Source organism: Chamaea fasciata, unplaced genomic scaffold (genome assembly GCF_029207755.1).
Source record: "Chamaea fasciata isolate MVZ Bird 193981 ecotype frontalis unplaced genomic scaffold, bChaFas1.0.hap1 SCAF_6, whole genome shotgun sequence".
In the NCBI taxonomy this organism is placed as follows: Eukaryota; Metazoa; Chordata; class Aves; order Passeriformes; family Sylviidae; genus Chamaea; species Chamaea fasciata.
In genome coordinates this window covers 12,078,020-12,102,409 of record NW_027094091.1, presented here as the reverse complement: position 1 = coordinate 12,102,409, position 24,390 = coordinate 12,078,020, and the positions used below count along the sequence as shown (strand labels likewise).

At 39.0% G+C, this 24,390-nt stretch overlaps 1 protein-coding gene across 4 annotated transcripts in view; it reads right to left on the bottom strand.

Moving 5' to 3' along the window:
• CUNH4orf50 (chromosome unknown C4orf50 homolog) overlaps window positions 1-24,390 on the bottom strand; it is an 85,391-nt gene that overhangs the window by 9,087 nt on the left and 51,914 nt on the right. For 3 of the 4 annotated variants that reach the window (XM_066185432.1, XM_066185435.1, XM_066185434.1), the window contains one exon: window positions 23,567-23,686. Coding sequence is in view for 1 of the 4 variants with exons in the window: in XM_066185435.1 (XP_066041532.1) it covers window positions 23,681-23,686 (6 nt within the window). In the remaining 3 variants the exon portion in view is untranslated. Of the gene's footprint in view, window positions 1-12,974; window positions 13,965-15,371; window positions 15,445-23,566; window positions 23,687-24,390 lie in introns of those variants that run through there. The other variant, XM_066185433.1, reaches the window with a different exon arrangement.

The window sequence follows — 24,390 nt, the reverse complement described above, 5'->3', positions numbered from 1 at the left end:
CAGCTGTTTGGTAAAGCAATGCTCTTTAACTGAGCACATGATATGTGCAAAAACATTTGATTTCTGTGCTTGGTTAAAAAAAAATCAAATAGTATTCAACGTAGTCTTCTCATTCACAAATTGCTGCTTCTAAAATGCATTTCTACTTGATGGGTTCACTTTGCAGCTCAAGAGGTGTGAATCTCATTAAACTCTCAATGAAGACATATCGATCCCAATTATAATCAATGGGCAACTGAGCTCGCCTATATCTCAGAGGAAAAGAACTGCATCCAGGGGGAAAAAGCCCAACAACCAACTAACCAACCATGAATGCTGAAAACCACAAATAAATTCTGTTCTCTTCTGTTAGAAAATGATATTATGTATTTCTACATTCTTGTGCTTAATAAAGGTATTAAATACTAAAAAAGGTTACATATATAGATCTCATTCAATATCATTTCTCTGGCTTTATGTCCATTTCTTCCTTATGAAACTAATGGTATAATTTTGGAAAAATGAATTCATGAATGATAAATGAACCTTGTCTTACTCAACTCTATGGAAAATACATTATTTACATTAACGGTAAAATATGGACAATATACAACAATACAAGCAGTGCTGAATTTAATGCCACAGGGCTCTTCATAAAAATGTCACACACAGACACTCATTTTCACACTGCTTGGAGAAGAACAACTTAGGAGTCTTAATTAAGGTTGGGTAACTATAGTGAAGAGGACTTGCAAATGTGAATCTTAGAAATGGACATGTTGAACTCCCCTGTGAACATCATTCTGGGAGTTAATTTCTTATGTTAATGGCCTATCTATCTATCTATCTATGCTTTCAAAAAATGGCTTTTAGAACAATATCCCTGCAATCCTTTGCAGCTCTGAGATGCAAATGCTTACAGAAGATCCCTGATGTCTAAACTCCCGCTCATCAAATATTCCACAACTTTGCAGGCAGGCAGCAGTAACATACATGCACACTTCTGAGATCAGTTGCTAACCCAAAATCTCCGACATGCAGCCAAGGATAGCTAGCTTGCCAAGAGGTTTAGGGTGAAACGTGATGATATGAGGCAGTTCAGCAATTTAAAATGACAAACTAGGAAACCTTGAAGACTGATCACAGATTGTTGGAACACACACATAAAAAAGGAAAAACCAGCTGGATTTTTTTTTTAAAAGATAGTGTTCACCGAGTGCTAGTCCTCCATAAAAGTGGCCTTATTCCAATTTAAAATAAGAAACATTTTAAACCACCTTTGTATTCAAAGGAACTTCCACAGGACTCCATTTACTTTGCCGATTTGATTTCCCTGTAATGGCACTGCCTCATTTAGACAGCTTCAAGATTTTATTAGCCTTGAAAACCTGACAGCATTTATTAAACACAGGTGCTTTTTTTTGTGGTAAATTATGCACATGAACTTAATGTTATTTACATTTCTCCCATTAAGACAATCATAACGATTTAAAGGCTAATGTAAATGAGTTAACAGTTACAGAAACAGTAACAGCATGACATGTCCAAATACAATGGCAGAGTGGTGCCTTCTATGTTTCAGGCACATTGCTTTTGAGAAGCATCTCACAACAATAATGCAACCCAGTATAATGGAAAAGCAAATTCCAGAAGGATTACCTTGTCAAGTCAAAAATTGAGAAAACCTCCATCACATACATGTTTTTCTAAGGTTAAGGAAGTGAGCATTATCAAGAAATTACCTTCAGTAACAGACAGTAGGAACAACCCATAACAAATACTTCACATCTAATATAATTCACTGGGTGCTTTATATAATGCATACTATAATAATACTATAATGGATCCAGTTACAACTGGGACACATGGTGTTCCTTCCAGAGATGAAAATATAATAGACAAACTGACCCACAAGAGTCCTACAGCTTCTCTCTCCTGCAAAAAAAATGCAATAAAATATGTTCAACTTGGTTAATTTCACATCCTTCCCCTTCCACTTTCCCAGGGAGGCACCCTTAACATAGAAATCTTCATGATTAGATTCTGCTGGCAGTGTGTAATTTCATGCTCACAGAGCAGCTGTAGAACACCACTGGAACAGATATATTTCCAATAGGTAGCAGCCATGAACCTTGTAAGTACAGCCATGATAATATGAAAGACCTGCTGGGATTGAAGAGCACAAACTCGTGAGCAAGACAAAATCAGGCCCTTGGACGTGGAGGCTGTTTGAGCCCCTCAGTCTCTGGAACACACTATCTCCTTCCTAGGTGACCCTCCCAGGCAGATCTATTCACATTTGCATGGTAACAGCTGCACACAAAACCCAGGGTTGTATTCATCTAAGGCACAGCATCCTTTGGGCCAGAGGAGCTTTATCCTGGGGACAGTGATGCCTGCAAATGCAGACCTGCCCATTGTCCTTCAGGAATTTTAATGATCTGAAAAGCACTGCAAATATCCTACAGAAAACCATTAATTTAAATTATTTGACTTAGGGGAAGTCACAGGCTTTCTTTTTTTTTTTTAAGTCAAGGTCATTAATAGCTCACTCAATATGAGACAAGATTTTATGACTCACAGGAGACTGGAAAAATCAGCAGCAACACTGCATATTTAGAGTATAATGTTTAGTCATCAAAGACACTTTCAGAGTTATTGCCTCCTCCTTAGACACATTTTTTTAATTGCTACAACAGAACTGCAGCAGTAACAAAGAAATATCTTCCCCTAAAATGCACAGTCATAGGAGTAACTGATCAGCAGGTCTGCCTTGCTGCTATCAGCCTAAGAAAAACAGGCAAGTGAATTCACATTTCAGCAAAGCAGTATTATTACAAGTCTGTGAGCAAATGGTAGGCTTTCTGTTCCCAGATGAACCCACTGCAGATTCGTGTCTCAGCCTGCACAGCCCTGTAAGACAGACAGAGGATGCACAGCCGTGGTTCCAGGATCAGGAAGTTGATGGTACCTTTGAATACCCTGTGGCAGAGCCAGACACACCACTTGTCACCTTCAAAGCCTCCAGACCAACAGTGAATCTTGCCCAGCCACAAAAATCCAAGACTGCAGAGTTTAATAACTGCAACACATTGCAGTTAAGCTGCAGTTACTGCAACATATTTTAATGCCCCACCAACAGTAAAAGTCAAGATGGTTTTATCACAAAAAAAACTCCTTGGAAATTATTCAGTAAAAGAAAAACATCTGTTACTCCCATTGATATTTACAGAGGCAAATCAAGTTTCCTTGGTCCAGCTTTACCCCTGTGATGGAGGATTCAGCATGCAGCATATGACCTACATAGCAGGAATTCAAACTTTGTTATAATCCTGTCCCCCTGAGCACTGAAAAATTTGGAAATCAGACAAGATGAACGCAGTGGCCCAGATTCTCTCTGTCATTTGGGCAATTTTGCATTGCATCATTAGTCATAATTCACTCTGCAGGGGCCACAGTCATGACAGTGAGCCACAGGGCCCATCATCCTCCAGCTCTGTGTCTAGGAAAAGCAAGAGGATGCTCACCTTCCAGGGCTCCCCAGCTGCTAAAACATCACTCTGTAGCTGAAGATTGTAAATATAAATTACAGCAACCTTTAGCACGCTGCAACTCACATTGGCAATATCTACTGAATTTTGAGTACGTGCTTGGGGGCCCATGTGTTCCCAGAAAATTCTCCCATGCACACTGTTTGAACCAGTATCTCTACTCAGACACAGACCTCAGGATCAATCCTAAAGCAAGCATGGGAAGAAGGGAAAAAACACAGGGTACCAACATGTATTTCATCTACTTTTCCAGCACCATCATTCTAGCCACTGTGTCAGTCAAGAGCCCTCCTGGAATAATCACATATTCCAGTACCTTCAGGACAGCTGGGGTTTGTAGGCCATCTGAATACAGGCAGGCTAGTGCTGCATGAAGAGCTGCAGGTGACCCACATCCCAACTGCAACGACACTGAAGTGGTGTAAATATTTCTTTGTCCTCTCTTCTGCCTCACTGAGCTTTGTACCCATGATATCCACAGCAAAGGGATGCAGGACCTCCAGGATCAGGTGCTGACACGTTTGGATTTCTGCGTGGGGTTACTAAAAATGGTCAGAAACAATTTTAATGGCACATTGGACTTTGATGACACTGCAGAAATCACACCCAATTTCCTGCCAGGTCCTCTTCCCTGTTCTTCAAGTGTATTCCTGACAAGTTGACAGAGAGTGGGAGTTAGAAAGAAGTTATTGCACCAGGATTATCTCAGAGATTGCAGAGCTCCTAAGCTGCTGGCTCCTCTACAGATCTCATTAGGCAGGATGCCAAGAAACTCAGAGCAGAGTATCTCTGCCCATAAACTCCAAGGCTGCCAGCTCTCTGTTAGCTCACCAGGCAGAAAGAAAAGAAGCAAGAGCCTGGAAGCTCTGGAAATGTGCAACTCCTTGGCACCCTAGGCAGTCGGAGGATCCAGACAGAATTCCTCAAGCCGAGGACCCCAGAGCCTGATGTCTCTAGTTCTAGGTATCATTACCTTCACACTAGATGATTGTCACGTCCCTTCCAACTGAAAATATTCTATTTTATTCACTAAGAATGGAAAAAAATACTAATTTTCATTTCAAATCAGAATACAATCCAATGAAACAAATCCATCAAAATCCTCTGCAAATTGACATTAACTTTTTTCATGCTGCAACACTTGAATAATAGGCTGTTATGGCTGGTGTACAACATCTTGTGGTCCCATTCCCCAAAGATACAAACTGTAGCATTAATCAGCAGACTGATCTAGCATCATATTAACTGTCTCCTCTCCCATCCTTTGTCCCAAGTATGTGAGCCCTCCCAATTTAAATTTTAAAACTAAGACCCTTAGGGAATAACATGTTTTGTGGAGTTTCCCATTGTAAACATACCTGGATTTTTTATCTTCGTGTAAGCTAAAATGAACAGGATTTATTTTTCTGAAACTCCTATTACCACAAAGCTTTATATGCAGGTCAGCAGGCTTATGTAACAGTGATGCATCTGGCTCTCTGTCCCACATAAGTAAGACAGAATATGCTGTGACTGCTACCTAACCTTGTGCACTGTTCATCAAAGGCTCATATGCATCTTTTTTATTTTTTTCCTATTAAGGGAGACCCACTGTAACCTCAGTCTTCCAAAGACCAACTTTTCCAAAGACCTGTTACATGTTCCCCACAGGGTGCTTCCAAACAGACACACAGAATCATTTTCATGAGGCTTTTTTTCCCTTTTTTTTTTTTTTAATTCACTAGTGCTCATTCATTCAAGTTAGTTTTGTTTCTAGAAAGAAGGTATTTTGATTTAATTCATGTTGGTTGTATTTTAATATAATCTATTAAAATTAGTTGTTAACTTGTGAGTTCACTCTAGCACATATTTTTGCAGCTGCTTCTTGCTCTGCATTTTCCTTTGACCTTTTCCATTTTGTCACATATCTACCAGTCACCCCAGTGGAATGCTCATGGAAGTAGTCAGGGATTCACACATGTATATCCACAGCGCACAGCATGGAATAGTCTGTCTAGTCTCAGATGTTGTAAAAATCTTCTCTCCATTGAAACTAGGTCAAAGTATCTTGCAGGGAACAGAACACAAGTCAACAGCAAGTGCCCAGCTCTCATGCTGAAAGGAAGCATGCACAGATCCATGACACACTCATAAATACTTGAGAACAGCAAATTTGGCCTACTGCAGCAGGCACAGTGGTGTGTTTTATTCAGCCAGCAAGTACATGTAGACATCTATGCATAACCCAGTTCTAGATCAAGCACATAACTCTAACTTGTAACTCTAGCCTCCAGCTAGTGTGGAAATGAAATCACTGACTTTCTATAAAGATGCAAATATGGTTTAATTGCAAGGTGATCTACCAGGAACAAGGAGTGCAGCCCACACCTGCAGAATGGTGGATGTGTCCAGAATGGCCCTAAAGAGAGATCAGAGGCTGTTCCAACAGTCAGCACATCTAACAAGCACAAACCAGAAACACCAAACAGGACTTGGCATGTAAACCAGCAGGCTGATTGACAGACAAGCCTTTGACACCTCTCAGGGGCACTGATGCTGAGGAGCATATGTGAAGGAGGATTTCCCTCCCATTACTCCCAACTCTGAGACTTTTCAGAAAAAATGGTCTACTCCGCAGATATGACTTTACACTTTTTTCTTTTTCTTTTTCTTTTTTTTTTTTTTTGTGTCTAATTCCATTTTTACAAATAAAATATTGACACTACACCAGGATGATAATTCAATTACAAGTTCACCAAAACCAATGGTTTTCTCTGCAGAAGTGTAACTCCAGCACTCCCTAAACCCACATCTGTAATAACATCCAGACCATGGCCTGTTTAGCTCATGCACATAGCAGGCTCATCCACTGAGCAATTTGATGCTTGGTTAATATATGCAGTGCTATACTAAGCCCAGTTAATCAATACCATCTATTCTAAAAGCAGAAAAAAAAATCTGTATGTCTATCACACTCCATCAGCTTTCCCCACTCACTTTAAGCAATTAGTTTCAAAGACTTCCTGACTAAATTTACATAAAATGCATCCTTCCCTCCTACACTTTGTTAAAGCATTAGGCTATAATTTTATAAGGTGTTCTTGGAGATCAACAGTGGCAGACAAGTACCAGAGATTACACTATGCCTTGAGCACAGACCCAGGAATTTATGACAGCAGCAATTTCCTGGATCACCTCATCACCTTCAATCGATTTAAATGCTTCTGGAGCAAGAATATTATTTATTGTCAAGAGATTTTCTGGGTCTGTCTGCAGAGAGATGGCTGTGGTTGCAGATGGAATAGGCAGTTGAGAACAGCTACCAATGGACATAAGGCTGCAGTTGAAAGGTCAGCAAGACTCATTGGAAAACCTCTGAAAGAACAAACTTCAATAATTTGCAAGGGGAGAAGGTGGAATGACCTATCTGGGTTTGAGTCCAGGCTTCTGATGGTCAAAATGTTTGGTTACCAGGGTTTTGGGTTTTTTTAGCCAGGACTCCAGCTGGCATAACTTCATGAACTAGCTCAGTTCTAGACTGATGACTAAAGCAGGTGGTGATGTATTTGTAGCTTTCTGTTAACGACTTGGTCTTGCAAAACCTCCTCACACAGATCTGTTCAAAGTGTTGTAATGGGAACAGCATATTCAGGAGACTTACAAGATGAAGCCCAAAGTACTAGGACACAACAGTTGTGTTGGCAACAAGCTACTGCAAACAGTTGCATAAGCTGAAGAGAAGCAAGAGCAATAGTTCCAAGCGTCTGCTTTTAGCATTATATTTACAGCTTCTCCCTGACTGTGCATATATTAAGCAGATTGCAAACTTGTAGTGAGTGGAGGGAACAATCTGGGTATTTATAAGGGAGTTAACCTTTGGGAATGGTCTTTGTATTAAGATTTAACAGGTCCGTTTCACATTCAGAGGACCAGGGTTTTAATCATTCGGAAAAATGAGACAATATCTCATGGCTACCTGTGGAGATAGCCAGAAAGAAGATTTTATCTTTGCACTCTGAAAGATCTTGGCAGATACCACCACAAAAAGTCAATGCAAACCTGGGACAGCAAGGAAGCACAGACACTGGCAGAGAGCAGTGACTCCAGAATATATGCCAGGCTGAGGGAGACTTTTCACCACGTAATATTCCCATTGACCTTCTTCTCATCAACAGAAATATGCCACACCTACCTTTGTTCAGAAGCCACCTGCCAGTATCAACTACCAGCTGGACTTCTCAGCCACATCATTTATCTAGTATTACAATGGAACCAAAGAAACCAAAACAACAATGGTTCCTGTGACACTTATTTTTCTGACTTAACTTCAGTGTTTTCTTGTTTCTAGGGCAACTCAGAAAACCCATGTAAGAAAATCCCTGTCATGATGGGAAAATAAGATTTTATTTTTAGATTTGGTAACCCGTCCATTAAGAATAGGAAACAAAATTCAATTGAGAGCTGCAGTAACAGTGCCATAGGATAAACACAAGGTTGTCATTGACTACATCTGTGGAAACAATTAACTGAAAGTACAAGACATTGCTGTTTATAGAGGTCCAGGGTTGATTTACTTCGGTCATTTCCAGATTAGCAAGCAAGTTCATAAAAATATTTTAAATATACTGTGCACACTATACTCTCAAGATGCGTACTTTAATTTTATTGGCTGATTCAAAATTTTCTTTCTGATAAAGGACCACAAAAGCCAGAACCTGCTTTCCTCTCATCTTCAAATACACAGAACCAGCAAAGCAACTTTTGGTTCTCTCCAGGGAGAACTTACGATGGTCCCTGATTGCATTTTAACACCATGAATTATTCAAAATCACAGCAGGTAACTACAAACATTCTGTTAAGTCTAATGATGCAGCTAAACATAAAAAACCATACAAGGAGTATAATTAACAACTAGAAAAGCAGAGTTCAATTAAATAGCAAATCCCACTGTTCCTTATGCAATTCATTGGTGGATGGTTAATGCCACTAACTTCAGAAGTGCAGAACTGCTCTTGCCCCAGGAGACACAAAGCCTTCAAAGATTCCCTCTCACTCCATGGGAAGACAGACCAGGAGGTTTACAAGGACACCCACTACAACCAGTCCCATTTCAGCAGGAGAGAGAAGTCTCCATCTGCTTTCAGTTTGCTGTTCTCATTGGGAATATTTGGAGGGGAATTTGAGGGAGGTCATACTCCTCTCCCTCTAGCACATTTGTCCAGTAAATCTTGCCCCAGATGATCAGAATTCACTACATTATTCACTGTTACCATCAGTAATTCCAGCCCTGTTTTCTAAATGTTAAAAATGAGGCTAAAGTCTAAGAAACATGTCCTCTGCCATTCAGCAAAGCACAAGAGGTACTTCATGGAACCAGTTAGTACCTCTTCTACGCTGTTTTCTGACTCAGTGTAGTTTAAGGTGATTTGTAATGACGTATCTAGAAGAATAGAAAAAATCAATTGCAATCCAGGAACACAAAAATGAGGCTTAATATTTTCATGGTTTGAATGTTTCAGATACAAATTGTACAAAGTGAGATTTTTCAGAAAAGAAAGCAAAGGGAAACATCTCACATTTCCAGAAAACTAGTGAAGATCAGTCATTCAGCAAAGGACAGATCCCCTGCATCAGCTGTCTCATAAACTACAACAAAAGAATGTAATTAAGACAATCTAAGAAGTCACAGCACATGCCTCCTCAGAACAGTGTTGCCGTGGTTATGATGAGAAAATTCAAATCAAAAAAGAGGCAAAGTTAAAATATAAGTACTTGCTGCAGTGCTCTTTAACAATTACAGATGACCTTCTCTTTTTACTGAAGGCCTCAGGTTGGAGATAATGCATCTAACATATTACCAGCTATACCTCATTCATTTTCAATTTACATTTCCTATCTCCCCAAGCAATCATTATTTAGTGATACAGAAAAGACAATTCAAATCTTCCTTACACCCAGAAGTCATTTTATTCTAAGTGATATGAATTAAGGGATGTCGGCAAGCTCACAGGGAAAACTAGACCTTGGCTGAAAGCATGAACTAATTTTTAAAGAAAATGGTTTGTTCACACTTTATTTCTTCCCACCCTTCCTCACTCCATTATAAATAGATTTTTATGTGATGTCTTTTGAAGATTCAGCAGCAGCTCTGGCATGAACCAGTCCAACTGGTATGTTCCTCTGATGGAAAGCAGCTCCCCAGACCACAGCTTCTTCCATTTCTCACATCTGTGCACAGGCTGCAATGAGGAGCAGAATGACTGTGCTTTCTCTACAGTCATCCCCAAGCCAGCATTTAGCTTGCAGTATCGAACACCAGGTTCAAAGGTCAGTTCTCTGAGCCCTTTTTAGACAAAAAGCCAGAAGCAGATTGTCCCAGGTAACTATGCAGACATCCTGTGTCCCACACCTCTGCTTGAACACACCAAGTCATTGGGATTGTGGGGCTGATTATCCTGCAAATTCCATAGGCCTGAGACTGAGGAAGGGCACCAAGTCCATAAAGAATGACACTGGGCAATTTCTAGGTACCCTCACTTCACTAATGCCTCTTATAGAGGCATTACACATTCTGTCTTCACTTCAAAATATATAAATGACCTTCTTTTGCAGAAGCAAAAGGAAATACACAAATTCCTTCAAGCTTCCTCTATCATTGCCCAAGGGATTTAAGCACAGAGTCACACATTCAGTTACCCATCTGATTTAGTACCCAGCTGCCTTGGATATAGGGGCCATATCTATCCTCTTATTGCTGGAACCTAAACCCTGAAATGTGCTCAGCAGTGCTTTGTGCAAGGCTACATTTTCGTAAGACTAATACACACAAAAAACTCCCTAATCTCTGACAGGAAGAAAAACAATGTGTATACTTCCCTGATCCTGCAAATCCTTGGTTACACAAGAAACATGGATAAGATCTTTTCAGGGACAGAACCTATTTTTTCAGCAGAGGCTGATACACTATTCACTATATAAGTGTACACCAGGGTGTACACCCACGGGAACTATTGGGAGAATTTTCATTTCCATGACTCTGACATTATTCAGTCTGCTGAAGTGATGCCCACCTTGAGAAGCCTAATTGGGTGTCAGCTGCAAGGAAAGTGCTTGTCCCCTCTCCCACTTTTGGCAGCACCAAATACTCGGAATTGAAACAAATACCAATGTGAGCAAATTACAAATACTCAAATGTCCCGTGTCCCAACAACAAGGAAGAAGCACTTTTTTTTCAAGTTTTCTCCTATATAATTACATCACAGAATAAGAATAGAATATTCCATCTTGTTAAATTACTTCTTCAAGGATTAAGCCAGCTACTGCTGTCTCATGAGCTGCCCTGCAGCTGTGTGAAGTAACACAACAACCAGCTAATGCAATAGCCATCTCTAGCCCATGACCTGGAGGAGGGAGTGGGTACAAGTTTGTGTCTGAAGTTGTATGCTACATGTTCTGCCCCTTCCCTTTCTCCAGAGGAGAGCTCATTTCACGGCCAAACTTTTTAGTTGGTTCTTGAGCACAAACAAAACCACTTTTGTGCTGGGAAGGAGGCAAGGAAAGCAATACAAGTGGAATTTCTGATGCAGAATCTTTCTTTCCCTTGTTCCCCCTGCAGAAAGCTGCCTGGCCAGCAGCAGCCTCTCGGCAGGAGCGGGCTGACAGTCTCAATAAAGCAAGTAGCAAAACTGATCTGGCTTTTCAGGGCCAGACAAAAAGGAAAAGAGTTGGGACCCTTCTAAAGCAATGAGAGGTTTCCTTTGTAGGACTGAAGGCTGAACAAAGGCTCACAGGAGACCAGAATTTTAACTCTTCCCTTATTTCACTGGTTTAGGCTCAAGTGGTATTTTACAGGCTTAGTCAGAAAATTCAGTTGGTAGCACAGATGAGCTGTGGCTACAGGAGTGCTTTTTAGACTTGGTTTCCAGTGAAAATGGAGTAATCATCATTACTCCATGATGCCTACACTCACTATTGCCTCTATTTATCTGCATTCCTGCACTACTTTTGAGCCCAGTGATCATACTTAATTAAACCCCCCCCCAAAAAAAAAAAAAAGCCTCAAACTTCTCACAAGAATTTCCTACAAGAAGGATCTGCTTTCTGAGAACTCAGAGGCATGGTAAAAGCAAACTACTCTCACAGGAAGCTTCCTCACTGTAAAGAATAAGTACACAAGTTAGGATTTTCCTGCCTGTAGAGTTCACGTGAGTCCTCCACATACCAAAATACTGCAAAGCTTCTTCATGGGCTCAAGCCCATGGAGTAACTATCAGAAATATTCAACTCACAAGCAAATTTGATTCAGAATTTTGTTGCATCTCACTTGAAAATTCTCATTCTTTTGTCATCAAGACAGGTCCCCATGAGAGACCAGCACTAGCATTTAATGATGTCTGTAACAAACCCTTCTGTAATTGGGTTGTTTCTCCTGTAAGACAAAGTGTCTGATCCTCACTAGCACTGGGCTGTGTCTTCAACAACTGCATTCAGCAGCATGGGCTTACCTCAGCTTCACAGAAAACACCTTTTCTTGCTTTTCAAAATATCCAAACACCACCTGCATCTAGAGAGCAGGTTCCACACGTGGGATCTACAGCAGTTTGTCTTCTGACAATGTGATTGACAACTGGAACCAATGAACATCATCTGTGATACAAATTGTGGGCCTTCCCAGCAAAGAGCATCTCTCAAATTACTAACCTGTTTCACAGGAAAATTGGATTCAAGTGCCAGCCTTTCTCATACTCCTCAAATCAAGGCCATAATCCACACAGGACCAAGTGCTCATTCCGTGGATCTAAGCATTACATTAAACAGAATGCTGTTGCAAGCACCCCTCAATTATTTTATTTATCTAGATAGCCAGATCCTTCACTGTCTTTGCATTGGTAATGCAAGGTTACTATAGCAACATCTGTGACCTGCATGATCAAGATAGCAGAGAAGAGCTGATGCCTGGATTAATGTATTTGTAGGCTTAAATAGGAACTCTAAAGATTAAAGATTAATAGTCTATGAAATTCATATGTAGTCTGCTCATGATGTTACATTTATCCTATTTCCTCTCCTTTTCCATAAACACTTGTCTCTAAATACTAGAGTATGTGATGCAATATATTATGACAAAACAATTTAAACTTGCTGTTTATTTTCTGTTTTCAGTTTAGCACACAACAGAACTTCTTCATGAGATCCAAAGACTAATGTTATACTATGTTGTAATATGTTAATACTGTGGTTGGTGAATTTATTAGCGTCTTGTAGAAACTAGAGTTCTTGACCAGATTTGCAGATTATTTAGATCACCACAGTATTTCAAATACAGAACAAGTTATCCAGCCAATGCAACATTAAACACAGAGACATCTTCAATTTGCTTTTTATTTTCCTGTACTTAATAGGTTCTTTTTAAGAGTCAATGACTTTCATTCAAGTAGAAACTTTCTTGCCAGCAGTCTGCCACAAGTTCATAACAGAGCAACACACATTTAGAGGTTTCCTTGACAGCTCTTTTGTAGACAAGAGAAGACATTGCTCCTGAATCCAAGGCTGGATGAAAACTGTTCACACAACCAGGATGGTGACATGAAGGAGGTTAGATATGGAGGGAGATACTGGGGAACAGAGGTAATTTTTTTTTGGTTTGGTTTGGTTTTGGTTTTGTCATTAAAGTACAGGTTTACCTCCTGTAAGAATTTCATCCAGAAAACACAATTTTACACTGTGTTTCCTCCATTAATGCTTCCAAAACTGCCTGAGTGGGCACACATGATCATAAATCAGAAAAACCTGAGTAGTTCTATCCAGTTTTAACTGGTTCAACTGCAGGACAGGCAAAGAATTCTCATTCCAAGTAATCATTCAAACAAAAGAGACAAAACAGTGGGCCCTCAAGTGAGACTTCAGCAGCATATAAGTCATGATGATCTTGCACAGAGTCTCAAAATGTCTCCATGAGACAGCAAATGAGTGTTCATTGTTCTCTCTCAAGCAAGTCTCTTCTTAATTTTTTTTTTTTAATATTTCATGCTAATATAATTCTTCTCTGAGCCAACTTCTTCTCCCAAAGGCAGCAGGATTACTTTTCTATTTTGAGGAAGGAGGGGAACTGAGCTTCAAAGTATGGCGCCTCACAGCCATGAACTAAAAAACCTCCCCCAGTATCAGTGGAAGAACCGATGGAGATGAACTAAATCCACTGTAAGAATACTCCATCACTGCAGTCTTGACACAAAAGGCAGACTCTGTTTTGGCCTTGGAGTCTCATAGAGCAGACAGCTTAAGAGATTCTTGGACTAAAAAGCTCAGTCATCATATGGTCAGTTGCATTTGGGGGTTTTTTTGTTGCTTTGTTGTTTTTTTAGCTTCGGTTTCTTACTGTTAGTAATTTATCTAACAAAGACCTTTTGTATCTCCTGCATTTTGCCTTTTCTTTCTCATTGTTTCAGTTGCAGTCTGTAGACAGAATAGGAAACATAGGCCCTCACAAGTCCAGTAAAAAATTTTTAGTCCACAGCCATTTTCCAACCAAAAAAAAACTTATTTCAAAAATATCCAGTTGAGACTGCAGAGGAAGAAGCTGATTACATTGGGTCCATCCACCTGGTTTCCCAGTATTGTTAGAGTTCTACTTAATTCCAGTCAACCTGCATAATTGACACCAACCCAAAAATCATTGCACCATATGTCAACTTCACACTTCTGACTTTTAGACTTACTTCCCTTTGATATTTTAAGGCTTTTGGCTAAGATTTTTAAAACTCACCTTCCCTAACCTCCCAGCTATAATTAAATGGCCTGGTTTTTAAAAAGTGCTGAGTGTGTCACACCATCACAGAGGCCTGAATGGTACTTAGTGTTTCTTGGTTTCAGTCTCACACGTCACAAGTTAATCTTCAGACAGTCTTAACTGCATTTTCTTGCAACACTCACATCAACCACCAAGGAAAAATCTTCCTATGCTCCCAGCATAACAGGAAGATGAGAGGAGTTTTTTTTGTCCCATCATCATTGCATTCCCTTGTGTGTTTGCAAATGAATATTACACCTCTCCTGCTAATATGACCATACATCATTTCTTCTCACCTCTATGCACCCTCCTGTGTTCTAAGCCTTTTATTTTAATTGGCTTAAGAAAAGGTTTTATCAAAGAGGACAGCACACTGGCTAGCAATTAAAATCTAGCATCATTTCTGCAACCTCCCTTAAAATCCTAGCCCCTCTTTCTCATCTTTTGCAGAAAAGGGTCAAATAGTCTCTAAAAACAACACAAAGATAAGGAAAAATATACACAGATGTATCAAACTGAAACTTGTAAAAATATGTTTGTGCTAAAAGTTTCCCTCACTTTCATTGATAAAACTAGCCTAAAATATCTTATCCAAAACATCAGTCTAAAAAGATGCCTAGTAAAAGCCCCTAGTGGTACAAAGACTGGATTTTTTTTTTCCCATTCTACCAGGATTTGCACCAACAAATAGCAATGCTGACATTTGACATCATCTGCATTTTAAGGTGATTTTGTAGGTCACTCTTGAGTCTAATCTGGGGTCCAAAGCACAGGAAAATTTGGCTCAGCTTCTTTCTTATCCCCAGACTTCTTGAAAACTGTTGGCGAAATCACTCACGCTCTCTGTGTCTTGACAGCCTCCTTGTAAAAACATGTAGGTTGATGTAACAACTATTCCAATGTTTAAACACTTGCCTAACCCATCAGTTTATCTACACCTTTAGAACTGTCTTCTGCTATTGGAGATAATGAAATTTCCCTAAACATACACTTAAGCAGTTTTGCTGATACGGCTCTGTAGTGTACAGAGCATTCCCACTGAAGCTATATAATAATGTATATTTTATACTCACGAACCAAGTCAATATTTTCCTTCTTAAATCCCAGGCAATCATGTTCTTCCTTTGTTAGGGAATCCATGTGGCTCTGTGTGTCCAAATTGAAGCCATTAATCTCTCCCGTTTGTCACCTCCAGATTAAAGTAGTTTTGCAGCTAGAGACAGCTGCTGGAACAAACCTCTCTCTCAGGAGCCTCTACTTGTGTACAAAGGGTGAAAATTGAATGTTTTATGAAGAGCATCATGAGTAAGAAGGAAATCGTGTATTCCTTCAAGCTTTGATCCTGCCAAACTGAACTGCATTTCAGTATTGACCTTAACAGGAGCTATTCTGTGCTACTAAAAGCATGCAAGTAAGTATTTGATATACTGATAGCATCAAAAACTTATTTGTCTGAAGTTACACCAGCTGTTACAAGTTGTATGATTATCACAAGACCATATGTTTGCAACAAAAAAGTATCTGATTATGAAATTCTGTTTTGTTTTATTTTTTTCTTAGCAAATGTCTGCTTTTAAAGGCATTTCGTATTTTGTGAAAAATATTTGGGAGGAAGGGATATTTTTCCTTTGGTAATTTTTAAATATTTTGGTAGAGAGCATTGAAAACAAGTTTGTCATCATATAGCCTGACCTAATGAGGTGTTTGAAGATACCTTTAATGACTATGAAAACAGTTGAAACAGTAAAAATGTAAAATTACCAGTAATACACTGTGCTTTGTCTAATTTAGCAATCAATAGGAGCACAAAGAACAGCAAGTTGGTATTAAGGACTCCGTAGACACACTGAACAAGTTTTGGGGCTTGATTTTGAAATCGCTTTAGTCTGATCTGATGAACTGAAAATCATCAGCATCTGGAAAGCATTTTTCAGAACAGAGTCACTTAGAAGAAATTAGTTTTGCCTACTGCACTATTTTATCTATACTGCAGCAGAGGGAATGAGCAGGAGATTAATTTCAAAAGTGCAAACTAAACACTCAGGCCAACACATGTAATCTGAGTGCAATTTAGGGATTAGAATGTGAGTCAAACACTTGTTATTAAAAAAAAGGAAGTAGTGTCCATCAGCACTCACAGAATTTCTAATTTTACCCAAGACAACTAGTTTTCTTCATCATTACCTTTCTCTTCTATTCACTACAGTATGGTATTTGCCAAGGAAATTTTCCATCTTACCTGAGGTTGATCAAAAGATACCTCTGTTAGAAAAGATACGTTGTTAAACTGTATTAAAGATGTTCTAAAAATATTAAATGTCCATCTGTTGAATAAGCTATTGAATATAATCAGAGAGTAGAGATTTTGTGTGAATAATTTCGATTTCAGATTTACGTGCATTAATTAAAAATAAACCAGCAAACATGCAGAATCTACTCTATGGCAATAAACACATAACAATCTTTGTCATTTGGATGAGTAAAATTATTTTGCTGTGATTAACATACAGCATAAGCAAGGCAGACACTCTCTCTTATTAGTCTGGAACAAGATTATTTCCCTTTACTTTTTCATATCTGTCATCAAGACTAATCCATCCAGAAATTGTGTGAAATCAAGATTTTCCATTTTTTATTTCAAAGGTAAAAAAAAGTAAATCCCAAATCAAACAAAGTTCTGTCTCAAATGAGTAAATTTGTGTTGTGTTTGTCATCGAACAGGCTGAGTGACTGCATTTTTGTGGCAGTGGACAGCACAGCCCCTGCCCTCCCCTGGACATGTACTACGCAGGGACACTTGATGTGGGAGGCATACCCTGGAGTCATAAATTGGCAAATGTCCACCCTGGAGACACAACAGCAAAAAGGGAACATTACCAAGCATGTTCACACATGAACATTTGTCACTCTAATCTGGGTGAAAAAATTCACCTTTAGACCTAAGTACTTACGTTGCAATATCATACTTATTTTTTTAAGATGAGGGACCTGCCACAGCTCCTGTGCTGAAGGGCTGCCTTGGTGGTTTGTCAAAACCACCAGAAAAGCATTTCCAAAACTGAACCACTAACAGCATTTAAACAACTATCATTTCTTACTGAGGTCAGCCTCGTGCATGCAGGGGCCTGTAAAAGCAGGAATTTATTATTTCCATTTGCATTCGAGGATGTGTGTAATACAGAACTGCTCATGCCAGGGAAATCTCTGGGTAGCCAGCACTGTATAATGCCTCACCCAGCCAAACCCAAACTCAGCTGTCACTCCTTGCAGAACAGACACTCTCAGTGAGAAACTCTTTTTCTTTATGCAGTGCAGAAACCTGCCTTTTAAAGGCATTTAGATTACCGCAGAAGGACCTAATTAAAACCTTTCTATCAGAGACCCTCTCTACAAGTCCAGTGTTTTTCTTCACTTTTCACCAAGACATAATGTCTGCCTCTCACTTTCTTCAGAAAGAGAAATTGTAAATTTTTTAATCAAGCTTCAGAAGATCCCCCAAACTTCCAACTCCCTGTATTTCTAACCCATAAGTCCTTACATACTAGTTTTATTAAATCCTCAAAGCAAACTTTGCCGTAGCTGAGTACTCTTTCACTGTGTCCTCACTAACATTTTTTCACTTTACAGTGACTAAAATCAGCTCCTAATCAGGTGATTTGAGGTTGCTCTTTAACTCCCAGCTACAGTAATCTCCTTATCAATCTGTATCAAATCCAAATATCTCAGAGTTTACTAGGGCAAGAAGTTTGATTCTTAAAACCGAAACAAAACCACCTTCAGCTCTCACTTTCCTAAACAATTAATCCCAGCTCCTACTCCACCTGCTGTCACTTGAAATTTGGTTTAAATGAGGCACTGAAACTCTGCTCTACTCCGATACATGATATCTACTCAGGAATCACAAACAGATGCTTCAGTTTAAAAAAAAAAAAAAAAAAAAAAAAAAAAAAAAAAAAAAAAAAAAGCACTAAACTACTTTGTGCATTTCTTCTGAATAACCAATAAATGAATGTAGCACTGACCCTTACCGGTTCTTTGGTGTAAAAGTGTCTCCATATGTGCCTATATTTAAATTAAAGAGGCTTTTGCCACAAAGACAATAGCATGGACAGCATAGAGATGTTGTGGGGATAAACATTGGCATTTACTTTCCCATGAAGAGCACAACTGCTGCCTTACAAGAGCTGGTGACAAGCTGGTGCTTTTCAGAGCAAAACTGAACTCCAAATCATGGGGCTGCTGTCCTACAACTGGACATTTGTCTTCTCAGACAGCAAGCCAGAAACACCAGCAGTCTGAACACTGATTTGAAATGGACACAGAGAGACTGAATTTTCTAAGACAGTCTGGAAAGAGAAGAAATATTACTGGCAAAATAAATGAGTTTTGTACAGCCTTTTCAGCAATTTCAGCAACTCACTACACAAATTTTTCTGACAATGCTAGACGTAGCTGGTAAATGAGTACTGATCCTTTGCTCTGAAAGGAGTTTTACATGATTGCAGCAGCAGAGATGGCAGTACTCTGTGTGCTATGTAGTGTATGTATGTGTAATACGTGGTATATGAAATGAGAAAGGAGTAGCACTGAGTTTTCTTTTAATCTATTACACAAGAACACTTGTGAGTAATGCAGGTTTTCTTAAGTCTTTATCATTTAAAGACTTTATTACCATCTTTAGAAAATTTTGAAATATATTCACTTCATTTTGGCATCTGGACTTCTGCTAAAGACCTCACTAAAAATTAATAAATTGTTTATAAATTAAATTAGTTATTTCATGTATACATTATTATGGTTTCAAGTCTGTGGTCTCAGTCTTTTAGGGAATTAAGTGTTACTGGCATTGAAAAAAGTTCTCTCTTTCCTGTGGGAGAGAATAATACAATATCCTTGACATAAAAATGCTTGTATTTAACAGCCCCTGAGAGAATCCTACTCCCTTCACAGCACCTGCAAGGGAGAAATTAGGATCTGTGAGAATTTCACATGACACAGAAAGAAATTATGGTAATTTTTATTGGCGGCTCCTAGGTCACTGGTGTGGGGTGCTGGAAAAGACCCCTGCAGAAGAAATCAGATGGACTGGGAGCAAAGAGACAAAATAAACCCATTTTCCACATGGCTGTACAGTTTTCCCTATTTTTTCCCACACTCATATCACCCACACATACAGCTGACAGAGAAAGAAATCAATATCTGCAGTGGAAGAAGGTGTGCTACTGAATTTCCAAGGACAGGTGCAGTGTGTTGACATGAGCAAAAAAGGGTCAAATGAGCATTTTTAGACTACAGACTGAATCAAATAATTCCAGATGATTAAGACACCTTGGAAAAAGGGACACACAGGGAAAGCAGCACAGATAATGACTTCACAGAATTTGTTTCAAATAATATTGAGAGTTAACTCTAGCTCAGAGAAATGAACCCAGTCTTGGTGTACTTAGAGTGATAACTGCAAACGATGCTCGTAAAAAGCTGCCGTAACAGACTCAGAAGCTGCCTCAGCATTCAGAGCCCACAAAGCATGGACAAGGCTGAGCAGGAGCAATGTTGCCAAGGGCAAACCCACCAAGTCTCACCCCACTGCTTAGGATGAGTAATTTGATGTCTGCAGGGGCTCACTGCAGGGAGAACCACAAATCCCAGCAGAGGCCAACTTGTGCCTGAGCAGGCACATCACACACTGTGTGCTGGGAACCCACCTCAGTGTGCCAGGAGAGCCTCTGAGCAGCCAACCAGCTCAGAGACACTGATGGGCCCCCAGAGGGATTTCAAAAAAACAGACAGGATAATTTATGTGCAATACCAGGTACTCTTGGCTTGCTTCATACCTTTTCTTCCACAGCACAGTTTTGGTGTTTATTTGTTTACATTCCTTCTAAGAAGTGAAGAAAGCATGAGAGCATTAGAGGTGTTCAGGGAGCAGCTCACCCATCTCTATCAAATTATGCAGGTCAGTGGTTGCTCCAGGTTAAATATTAATAGAATAAATAATGTCTTTCAGCAAAGACTTGGGTTACCTTAGTACTTGCTGAACTCATGGCAGACTTCCCCAGTTCCTCATCTGGGTATAACCATGGCAGAAAACAAATAAAGTTAAAAAGAGGATGTAAAAAGCACTTTTTAAATATGATTTAATATAGGTTAGATAACTACCTTTGGTGGTTATGAAGTTGTAGCTGGTTGCTAAAGGGTGATCTATGTTTCATAGCATTTACTTTATAATGATTTGATTTAATGGACTCAAGGGCAAGTAGATCTTCTGTCAGACTTGGAGAAAAATAACATAAAAGCCTCTCTGACCCTAGGACAGCTGTGGTACTCATGTGGTTGACTAGAAATTGTACTATTAAAGCTTTCTAATATCTGGTTTCAAGCTTATTCTCTGATTCACATCCACCAATTACCACAGAAAGGCTACAAAGTAAGTAATATGTATGTAAACAAAGTCAGTAATATATATGTAAAAATTGAAAAACCCAGGCGAAGTATATTAGGCCAAATCCTATAGCCATTATACTTCTCCCCCTCCTCTCCACATACATATTTAGGTAACTGACTTGCTTAAGCATCTTTAAATAATTAAACATCTTTAGCATTCAGGCAACTCTCAGGCTAATTTCAAACAAAAGATAAATTTCCAGGCTTTCACAGGAAGCTACTAGCTTGGTCTGTGCTACAGAAAGCCACAGAAATCCCTCCAACTTGACCCAGTATTCACTGCATAAATGAAGTGGCACATATTCATGCCAGCCCCCTCCTCCTGCTTGGGGCTGTGCAGATATATCCAAATTCTCTTTTAAGTTGGTGTACATCTTCAGTCCATACTGCTAATTTGGATCATCTGGATTTAATTTCAACTTTGCATGGCAAAGTGCAACTTAGTCATCAAGAAGCAGTGGATTTCAAAGGGACTGCTCAAAGAATCAGCTCTTAGTTGATGTTGAGCAAGGGCTTCAGCCATGAAACTGAAATTTCTGTTTGCAAAAGATTCTCCTGAGTACCACAGTATAAACACTGACCAAAAAAACTGCATACAAACATTTGGCAACTGTGACCAAAACAATTCTTTAACTATTATCTTAGTCTGATGGAACACAAACAATTTAAACAGCCTAAAGTTCTGTTCCTAAATGCACATGCCTCTACTGACATCTTAACCCACAAATTATTGTATGAATACCACATATTATTGTATGAATAATCAAGAAAATGTGACTACTATTATCATTAATGAGGCAGGACCAAGGCCTTGATAAGAAAACAGAAATAACATCCCTTTGAAAGTTCATAAATCATTTCAGATAACACATGCATAAATCCAAATGACAAGATGACTAGGAGCAGAGATGTTACACTCATGGGGACTGTGTTTACAGTAATGGAAAGGGCAGCAAAGACACATAGTTAAAATTAATGTGCACAGGAAAATGCTGAAGAATTGCAAAGAGCACCTAATTTTAAACTAGAGATAATAGTAGCCAAACACTCTGTGTACCCTTAATATTGCATTTATACAAAAGTAGTAGAAAAAAAGAATTTACTAAATTTATATATTGATAATAGAATGCCTTTTCAATAATTAATCAAAGCTTTTTCAATTTTCATAACAAAAAGAGAGCCAAGTGATCCTAAGTCAGCACAGATGTATTGGTTAAAATGAGCACATACCTAGACCCAAGTCAACTGCAAGCAACCCCTATCTCCTGTCCAGCCAGTTGCCAGGAGCTGTGAAAAATGGTTAACAGCATTGCAGGTCTCCAGAGAGAGTGAAATGTGGAAGGGGCATAATGGGGCAGACAGAGGAAACACTGAAAGAGAGGAAACTCTGATTTGTGAAAGGGGAGGATGGAGCAGCAGCTAAGTACTTGGATCTCATAAGGAATCCAGTAGGATGTTTCCTCCATGAATAGTGACCTAAGCATTCAGGCACCTGAAGGATCCAAGTATAGACTGTGAACTCTCATTTTTGTAGAAAAGTATCTCTTTCAAGCCCACACAAGCTTTCAGTAGCCGGATCAATGTAAATTACTGTGTTTATTAACGAATATAGGACTTCTGTATGTCTCAGGTAATCAGTCTGGCACCTTTCACAAGGCCTAAATCTGTACTGAACCACAGAATCATTTCAGTAGGAAAAGACCTTTAAGATGATCAAGTTCATCCATTAACCCAGCACTGCCAAACCCAGCAGCAAACAAACCATGATCCTAAGTGTCACATCTACACATCTTTAAAATACCTTCATACTCCACCACTTCCCAGAGCAGCATGTCCTTGACAACACAATCTGTGTAGAAATCTTTCCTAAAATCCAATCTTAACCTCCTCTGGTGCAACTTTGAGGCTATTCTTCTCCTCCTGTCACTTGTTACCTGGGAGAAGAAGGCATTCCCACCTTATCACTCTCTACAACAAAGTCCCCCCCAGCCACTTTTCTCCAGACTAGTTAATACATAAATCAATCAGCCATTAAAATTACATGTCAGCTTTTCATACATTTATTTTTATTGGGTAAAAATGTGTCAACTCTTCCTTCCTGATGTAAAACGATCCAGTGCTGGGTGCACTGCCCTTGGATTTTGACCAGATTTTGATACCCTGTTTTGCTATAGATTGTGTATGACTTTGGACTTTATTTCTCTGTACCTCAGTAAAGGATGAAGCTGCTGTATTTCAAGGACATGGTGAAGTGTGCTGGGTTAAGATTGTGTGGATCTCGAATGCAATCAGAGCAAGCATTACACAGCTCAGAGAAGCAGGTAAATAGCTGATACAAATTGGCTGACTCAGCAACATTGCACAACACAAGTCCTGGCCAAGACCAAGTGGTGGACCAGAATCAATGTGAGCAAGAAACCCAGCCTTCTAAAGTGAAAAGAAAATATAAATAAACGAAGTGTTACAGCTAAAAATATAACAATTACATCAAGCCCAATTTTAAATAGTCCATTTTAAAACTATTATGATGACATATACTTCTAGTTAGCTTGCTGACTTCATTTTTTTTTTGTTTTGGTAAGGCAACAGGACAGATTATATGTCAGTGACCATTGTGCAAAAAATGACAGATGTTGGTTTGTCACCAGAAATGGTTCTATTGACTTTATTGATTGTTTCAAGATCGATGTGCTGTATTTGAAATTTAACACTCTTAAAAATTAGCATAGAGGGTTTTCTCTACTTAAATCAAACAAACAAAAAAAACCCCAAACCAAACATATAAAAGTTAAATAAAACTTCTTTTCATTTTTACTGAACCTACCTTGCATTCTGCATTGGAACTTATTGCAACATCCTAGTTCATCCTCTTCTCTGAATTGAGTATCAGGATGCCTCTTTCCACAGTTAAATAACACAGCTTGAACAACTGGTAAACTCATCCCTGGAGAGAAAACAAAAATCACACAGCAAGAAGAGTGTTTTCATTAGCTTTTTCAATCACTGACATAGTGTAAAAGCAGGCACTAGAGCTTTTGTTTTAGTGAGAAAAGTCAATTTAACAGCATCCCCAGTTCAGCACAACATTTCATCTGAGTTTGTACTATTAAGTCAATTGTTACCCTCCTGGCCAATGCAGCTTTCCAGTTACAATGCAGTTTCAGATAGTGCTTTAAATGCTTTGGTTCAACAGGGACACAGCTTTCTAGTATCAACCACTCCTGATCAACACTGTGATTTTTCCCTTTTTATTCTGTATTTTGGTGATTAGCAAAACATTACTCATCTCAGTCACTATCTTCAGCATTAGATAGGCAGTCTGATAAAATTTGCATTAAAATATGCGGTGGTACAATTACATTAATAAAAGAGGACTTTTATTGAACAGACAAAATAGTGAATGAAAAGAAGCAGGTGTAATAGACTAGGATGGAATAAACAACAATATCTGAAATAAATAGCTGCTAAATTCAAAAAGCAGGAATGTGAGAAACACAACACTTTAAGCCGAAAACGCTGACTTTCTTAATATTCAGCAGTAGAACAAGTGAGAATTTGGGGTAGAAATGTGACTTAATGACATAAAGACTTTGGCTTTAAAAGTTCTATCAGAACGGGTAGCAACTGAAAAGGCAAGAGGAAGCCTGG